Consider the following 8547-nt stretch of genomic DNA (forward strand, 5'->3'; position numbering starts at 1 on the left):
AAGTGTTGTTCTTGGACTGGTGGTGGTGGGGGGGGGGGTTGTTGTTAAAAGCTTATTTGATATTCTTTTCAAAACTTCCTTTTGAAAGCAATAAAATTTAATTTATAAAGTTTTAGTACGTTTGTATCAATAAAAAAAAACACCTAGAAGCTTTAGACCAGCCAAGCTGTGGGTCGCAACCCCAAATGAGACTGCAGCGTCACCAGGTGGGGTTTGAGGGCTGTGGATTGGAAGTGGGGGGCCTTGCTGAAGAAAAGTTTGGGAAGCACTGTTTTAGATACCTTGCAAAAGCTTTGAGTCATTTTTGGCTTGTATGGTCAATATATTCCACACTTTCAGAACAAGCTCTACTTTTCAGTGAATCTAAGAAACAAACATTTACAAATAAGCATTTGTTTTCATGGAGACTCAATTCTGCATACAGTTTTGAAGGTCAAGTTAGTTTACCTTTTAACAAGCAAAGTCTGAAACTAGGGTGACTTTTTAATGACCTGGAGCTCAGTGGCTGATTTTTCTTCACACTGTGGGAACTGCTTCTTTTTTCTCAGACTATATTGGGAAATTTACAAGCCAAACTGGTTTCTTCTGAGCCAGTATTAGAAGTGAAGCTACTTGTAATATCTTCTCTGCAGTTACTTTAGTCTCAGTTGCATTTCATTCCAATTAAGTGAAGTTGTGACCCATCATTTTGCACTAATTTTGGTCTGAGATCCTTTTCATTTTAAGTTGTTAAAAGGGGTTCTGTAATGTCTAGTTTTTTTAGTGAGACAAAGGAGAGGCCTTTTGGACATTTAGCATATGAATAATCTAAGAAAATAAAGATAATGAAATGGTGTAGGAGATAGCAAGGTGGTGCCAGGTGCATGACTAACTTTTCAGTTGTTTTTGCTCTTTCAACAAAACCTTTCCAGTTTTGAGAGATCTGTAATATGTTTTGGATCAGTTGCTTCTATTTAAAAGCTAATTTTGAGCACACTTGGTTTCAAATTTTGAACACATCTTGGTTTCAAATTTTGTATCTAAAATTAAAAGCAGTACATTACATAGTGTCTCTTTTTTCAGGTGTTCATACCAGCGCTGATCCTGACTTTGAGAGCAGATCTTAACTGCAAATTGGGTTCCGTAGATGATTGTAAATCTAAAGAGCAAACTCTATAATAAATTTTCGATGAGTCTTTTTTGAGAAGAACAAATTGGACCTAAATCTGTTCCTACAGCTAAAGAAGTTACTTTGTATAAAACATATAATAGAGCTTCCTTTTTTTACAAGTAGTCATAGAAGGGAGGAGGGGGAAGAAAAACAATGGAGTGGACACGTAACATTTGTTTTCATATTTTCAAGCTGCTACTTTATTTCTTATTTGAAACTCTTATAGCCCATCTCTAGTAAACAGCCTGTCCTAACTTTTAAAGTTCTTTTCTTCAGGGTTCCTGGACTTCCCCTTTGGCAGATTTTATGGTGTTTATTTTTCCTTATTCCAAAGGACCTGGGCTCCTGTTGAAAAGTGATGGAATAATGTCTGGTCGGCACCTGCCATGTTGAGGGAGCATCCCCTAAAACAGCTTGCCTGGGAGACAGTTTGTGAAATAACGCAGTAACATGTTTGCAGTAGTATGCCTTTTTGTTGCTATTTTCTGTTTTGTTTTTGTTTTTTTTAAATTTCTCTTTCGAATGAAATTACTGAAACAGTTTGCAAGGAGGCTTGTGAAATGTCTTTTCAAATCACTGCAGAGGGATTTACATCTGGAACTAGACTTAATAGTTGTTACTTGAAAAGATGCCACTTGCATTAACTGGGGGAAGGGGAACATACTGGTCCTGTCTAGTAAGTTGGAAATAAAACATTTCCTGTTGGTATAGCAATACTCCTGTTTCATTTACTCATGATAAATGGTTGCAACAACAAATAAGCCAATGTTTTTGACACCAGTTCTGTGATTTTTAAGTTACTATGTATGAGCTAACACATCTAAGTAAAATCAAATACATGAGCTCTGCTTACTCTGGCAAGCTTACTAATGTTTAATAGGTATTTAAGATTTGTTCTGTTTTTTGATTCTTAATGTCTCATCAAACTTTCTTTTCGATCTTTGCATGGGATTATCAGACTATCAGAAACACTGGTATCTTAATTAATTTTTTTTGTCTTTCCCCTTGTCAATTTGTTCATGATGACCGTATTTTTTAAGAGGAAACTATAGGTGTATTCCATAAATTAGGGTTAATTTTGATGTTGGATGCTCTCAGCCTCTGTATTGGTTACATATATCAGTATTTGCATTTAAAAATACAAGAAAAAATATAGGCTAAATATTAAAAATGGGCATGATGTGCTCAAGAAACTCCTTGTAGTACTAGTAATTGCTCTTTACATATATTACAACAACTTATAAGGACTCTTCTTTGACATGATGTCAAAGTATTCTTGGTGTTTAAGCTCATTTTGAAATGCTGAATTTTGACACTTCACTCGGGTGAACTTGATAGGCATGCTAAATCAAAATTCATACATGCACAAATTGTATTAGATTCTCTAGGAATTATAGACTGTTTCATTTGTGAGGGTTGGTTTTTTTTGGTAGGCTGCATCTTTCACGGCTTCAATTTGTTGCTTATAACCTTTAAAATACTTCTGCGTACCAAATTACAGATCACAGAGCATCTTCCTTTCTGTTTTAAAATATGTGGTTGTTTATCTTCCCCTGCCAAAAGAGCCAATGTTTTTTATCACTAATACGCTTTAGTAATTAGAATTTGGTGCAAAAGCCCCAATTTTAAAGGTACCCGTTTTAAAACGTTAACACTTCACAGTATTCTCTATATACTGATTGCTGTTTAAATTTGGGCTGCTACATACAGGCTTCCACTTGGCCAGAAAGAAACATTTCTCTTAGTTACTTATTACTATATATTTTTAGAATCCCTTTGAAGCCACTTTCTTTTTTCACGTAATATAAGGTCAGCTAATGGAACAAGTTGTAGTTCACTGGGGAGAGGGAGCATGCTTGTTTTGATTTATGCAAGATAACTTCCTGCTTCCATGCATCTAAGTCGGTGTAAAGAGGGCTTAGGGAAAGGGTGCAAGCTTGGAAAGGGTTAAGTTCAGTGTGTGTACAGAAAGGTTGAATTGGTCTGTAGTTCCCCAAAGAGTTCTGTACATATCCTGTGTGTGTGTCCTGAGAATTGCCTCTGCCCAAACTGGACAAGTTGCCCCTGCAGGAGAACTGTCTGTGGGCCATTAGTATGGGGACCCCGTACTCAAATTGGCAGGTACAGATATGGGATGGGTCTAGGAGGTACACTTCAGTGGTGTACTGCCACAATGGAAGGAGGTAAATTTTTCTGGTCTCTGTCTTCCCTGTCTTTTCCACCTCCCTCTTCTTCCTCTTTCCTCCCCTCCCCCACAACTCTGACCCTACCAACCCTGGAAGCTTCTTGCTAAATTTAGCACTTATTTGAACCCTGTGGTTTAAGTTGAGCATTTGGACCTAACTAACAACCTGCTCTATATACAAGAGAAATTAAGTGGCAATAAAATTAACCTTTTTTTCTTTCACAGATTAATGTGTCATTTCCTTGTTCGCTGTTCAAATTTTAGACCTAACTACTCTTTTTGAAGAGTTAAAACATTGGCTTATACAGTTACCACAAATTACCCAAATTAGTCTTGTTTATAGCCCTGCTGATTCATTTTAGCCTATGGTAATAGAAGTCTTACCTCCACCTTTAGAAGAGCCCTTATGTTCCTTTATGGTTTTAGAAGCTACAAAATGGACATAACATATTTTTTTATAAGAACTGTTACTTATTAGTGAATTAATGATTTGTGTATGCTTTTCTCCTTATCCAGACCAGTATGTTTTGGAAATTTGATCTCCACTCATCATCCCATATAGACACGCTTCTAGAGAGAGAAGATGTAACCCTGAAGGAACTGATGGATGAGGAGGATGTTTTACAAGAGTGTAAAGCTCAGAATCGCAAACTTATCGAGTTTCTCTTGAAATCGGAATGTTTGGAAGATTTAGTTTCATTTATAATAGAAGAACCACCTCAAGACATGGATGAGAAAATTAGATACAAGTAGGAAAACAGTACTTGCCTGAACTAGCTGGGGGAGAGAGTAGAATAAGGAGGGTAGTCCAGTCTGTAGTGACATTACATTATGTCTATCTTGTGTTTTTTTTAGCTTGTTTATATTTTCAAGGGGTTTAGGATTGTCATGTGACTTAAACCAGTGGTGTCAAAGTCATCAGAGTGGTATAGCTAGACGAGTGGTATAGAACCAGCAGGATCAGACCAGTGGACCTTCTCCTGCCCTGCCTGGTGGATCCAACACCTGTGGTACCCATTCTGGCTGGTTTGGGGAAGGTTCTGTGTCCCGTGGCTGGTCTGGTTCACATAGTGTGTGGCATGTGGATCAACTGGAGGGAGAGAGGTAGCGCTGGAGGCTAGATGATGGGGTCTCTGCAGGCTGGATATGGCCTGTGGGCCATATCTTTGATACCCCTGACTAATATTCAGGTATCTGGCATATGAAGCATAATTTGTTTCTTTGAAAACTTCCTGAAGCGGTTCCTGCACAAAAAGAACTGAAGTGTAATATGTTAAGTGACTGTAAAGAAGCTCTAGTCATTCTTACACTATCAGAAATAACTGGGTGAAAAAACTGTAAGAAGAAGCTTTTAAGAAAATATACTACTAGTTCAAACACTTGGATATCTTGTGAAGACCACTAAGGATAAGTTGTAGAAAGTTGTATCGCCTCTTGAGGCATTGTGCTTAACATCTACTTGTATGAAATTTTGGAGTACTCTAATTGACTGGATCAAATTGCAGCTCTGTCCAGGATTGTGCTTCACCAGTTTAGCAAGAGGAGTTAACTAAACTGAATTTAAAATGTTAATTATTGAGGAATTTGTGCTGCTTAGGTTATTTCAGAATATACAATACAGTGCTGCATATAAAAACGATTTGAAAACTCATGGTAATGCACAGAATATCTGCTCTTTTAAACTGTGTTGGGTAAAGGTACAAGACCACCAATCCTTTATACCCTGTTCTGGCATTCAGCTGAATTGGGTAGATGTTTTAAGTATGCTGTCACTTCCTGCCCTCCCCCAGATGACATGGAAAATGGCTTCTGAAGGCAGATGCCATTACTCAGGTGGTATGACAGACATTAAACTAAAAACCCACTCTGATTTCCCTCCCTTATGTATCTGGTATTCAGCAAGTTATCTGTTCCACTGGAGTATAACATGAACGTAGTAGCCTGGTCTTAGGATGAAAAAAGAAGCACTTTGTCTATAACAAATCTATTCAACTACTGTACCAGATGACTGCTTTTGATTCCATACTTCACTATGTATCTGTTGTTTGTATTTGCATAATGAGTGAATAAGCAGATGAATAATGAAAGGTGTTCCTCTTCTAGGTATCCAAATATATCTTGTGAGCTGCTGACATCTGATGTCTCGCAGATCAATGATAGGTTGGGAGAAGAAGAGTCCTTACTTATGAAACTGTACAGCTTCCTCTTAAATGAATCCCCTCTAAATCCTTTACTGGCCAGTTTCTTCAGTAAGGTGCTAAGTATTCTTATCAGCAGAAAACCAGAACAGGTAAATATTTACATTTTGTGTTTGTAGCAAGTGCTTCAATACAGTTGTACTATCAAGCATATTCCTGTAAGACTGCCCTTTAAAAGGGCAGTAGCAGAGTCAAGGAACTGAATTACTCATATTTTTCCATGTGAATTGAATATTTGTTTTTATTGTAGATCCTGATGTTTGCAGTATGTTAAAACTGGGGTAGCTCAAACTGGCTTGTGTTGTGGTAACATTCTCGCAATGTAATTCTGAGCAAAATAGTGATACTGGAAGTTGGGAGAGAACACATCTATCTTCTGTTCTTCCTTCCCATGAACTGATTGGTTGTCCTCCTCCAGCCAAACAGACAAATCTTAAGGCCAGAAAGGACCATCGCGATCACTTGCCCTCAGTTCAGTTTCATAAAGAGGTTTTCTCAAATATTATACAGAATTGGTATTTGTTTATCAGTTTCATATTTTTCTTCTGCATATACTAAAATAAAACTTGGGTGCAGATGACACAACCAACATTGCTAAAATCACCCGTTGCTTGTCTTTAAATCTATTCCTGGACCAGTGTGTGCTTACTGATCTGATAGGAACTGTTTGGGGGTTGTTGTTGTTGGTTTTTTTTTTTTGGTTTTTTTTTTGACCCAGTTGCAAGTCATGAATAGACTCTTACCTGCACTTTTTAACATGGTTTTGATGTACTTACAGCTCACTTCTTGGAATTGACAAAGAATTCTTCATCACACAGTAGTGCGTGATGAAAAGTAGCCTGTCTGCATTTATCAGATGACATGCCTATTCTTTTTTAATAAATAGATTTTGGGTAGCTATTCCATATTGTCTCAGTTGCTGCTGTCAAAGACAGAATTTTGTTTTGGCAAGATCCATTGCTCTATGTTATCCTTCCAGATAGAGAAGTGAAAAGTGGATTTACTGGATAAATCTTATTACTTGTACAAGTTTGGGTGGTCCTAATGAAAACAAAAGCAGTATTAGACAGACCCTAACTGGCTTTAGTTATGTTCTGTCAAAGGATCAGGTCTAGGGATCAGGTTGTTGCAAGAGTTTGTTGTTGGTATCTGACACTTAACATTCTCTTTAACTAACATTCAGTCCAAACTACTGAAAAGTTAAAATTTGGCCTGGCTAAGAGTCCAACTTGATTTTTATTGGATAGCCTTTTTTTGTTTTCTACATTACACAGTAGAAATGTGTTGTTGTAACAAAGTAATTTAAAAGGTGCTGTATGTAGCTTAGAACTTCCCTTTTAAACTGCTTGTACTTGGGCAAAAATTCTGTGTAGTTCACTACCAGTGTTTGTCATCTGGTAGAGACTGTAGTCTCTGTACAGGTCCAAAGCTTTTACTATATTATCTATTATTAGCACGGACTGAACTCAAGCATTTATGGTCTTCGTTGTTGCTGCCACTCATGGAGTTGCAGCAGTGATGAATTGCACAGTTCAGTTTTGCCTGTGTAGACATAGCCACAGCGTAGCTTTTACCTGTTTTTTTTCAGCATGGATGTTTGGTTCCAATAGTACGTTAAATTCAGGAGTGGTGGCGGAGAAAGAAGAGAATTGCTTCAGGAAGTGTGAGGGCTGCAGTACCATCTTACAGCTCACTATAGCTAACCCCATTTGTTTAGCTTATGATTACTTTGCAGAGGTAAGATGGGCACAACAGCTCTTATTTGGGCCCCCATTCTCACTCAACCCCTCTTTCCCTCCCCATTTTTTTTTTTAAAAAAGTTCTTTGCATGAAGATGTCTGTGCCACAAGCAAGAACTTTATCTGAAGTGGAGGAATCCTTGTTGATGTAACTGGTCCCAGCATCATGGAAATATATTTCTTCAAGTATTTTAGTTGCATCCTACAGTATACACATGATTAAAAAAAACCCAACCCTAGTGCTCACTTGATAGTGAGCGTTTTATGATGCCAGAGCAATATACTAATCCATAGAGCTCTGTCTTTCTTTCCTTTTTTTTTTTAAAAGGATTTTCATCCACATAGGTCCATAAATAGATGGAGCGCTTGCTCTTTCCTGGAACAGTCTTGGGTACAACTGTCTGGTTAGATCTGGCTAGATAAGTTAATTAGCTCTTCACTTTTTAAAAAAACAAAGTGTTTTGTTGAAAAACGATATGAATTTCCACAGTTGTTTTAAAACTATGCTGTAGGTAGCAGAATTGTAACTTGTTAAGTAATTTTCAAGAACTTGGTTCCAGGAAAAGGCTAATTTTGAGCCTGTTTGTGCCAGACCTAGAGGTGACTACTAGGGTACTGGTTTGGTGTACAGATTTTGGTAACAGAATAATGTCTAGACAGTGCATACAGTGGTATTCAGTTGCCTATTAACAACTATGAAGAGTGCCTGTTAAAATGTGCTGTTACCAGGCAGTTTTATTTGTGATGCTTTCCTGACCTTATAATGCTTGCTTTAACTTGTATATAGCCTTAGAAACTCTCTGCAGCATAGTAGATTCCTATAAGCCTCTATAACAGCTGGGATCACTTACCTTGTATGTTTCCATTGGGTGTGCCAAATGAGAGGTCACAGCTTTCTTCTCTGTAAATGATTACTTTAGGCTGTACAAAAATCTACTTATATTTAAATTGCTATAGCTAAAGAAGCCTTGGTCCCATCCTTCCACATCAAAGCCCAGTGTTACAATAATGCTAAAAATCTGAAAATATCTTTTAAGGAATAGAGTAGACTCATTACTTAACTTGTACATAGCAGTCTTCATTTGTAGATTGCAGAGTACTTTTACAAAGGAAGTCCAATATTATACTTATTTTAGAGGGAGAGAAACTGAGTCTTAGGGAGAAGAAGTGACTTATCACCTAAAGGGCCAGTCCCAGAGCTGTTTTCTAGCCACTAGGCTTTACTGCCTTTTTCTTGATTTTTTTTTTTTTTTTTTTTTTTTTTTTTTGCCCAAA

The 8547-nt window shown here is 37.4% G+C and overlaps 1 protein-coding gene across 9 annotated transcripts in view; it reads left to right on the plus strand.

The window, feature by feature from the left end:
* The window catches only part of PPP6R3 (protein phosphatase 6 regulatory subunit 3), a 136853-nt gene that overhangs the window by 37746 nt on the left and 90560 nt on the right, over window positions 1-8547 (plus strand). For 7 of the 9 annotated variants that reach the window (XM_019519830.1, XM_019519832.1, XM_019519834.1 and 4 more), the window contains 2 exons: window positions 3852-4084; window positions 5439-5625. In XM_019519830.1, the coding sequence (XP_019375375.1) occupies window positions 3858-4084; window positions 5439-5625 (414 nt within the window). In that variant the 5' untranslated portion in view covers window positions 3852-3857. Of the gene's footprint in view, window positions 1-1484; window positions 1613-3851; window positions 4085-5438; window positions 5626-8547 lie in introns of all 9 variants that reach the window. The other 2 variants (XM_019519836.1, XM_019519837.1) reach the window with 1 other exon arrangement.

This window comes from Gavialis gangeticus, unplaced genomic scaffold (assembly GCF_001723915.1).
Source record: "Gavialis gangeticus isolate Ggan-Ray unplaced genomic scaffold, GavGan_comp1, whole genome shotgun sequence".
Classification (NCBI taxonomy): domain Eukaryota; kingdom Metazoa; phylum Chordata; order Crocodylia; family Gavialidae; genus Gavialis; species Gavialis gangeticus.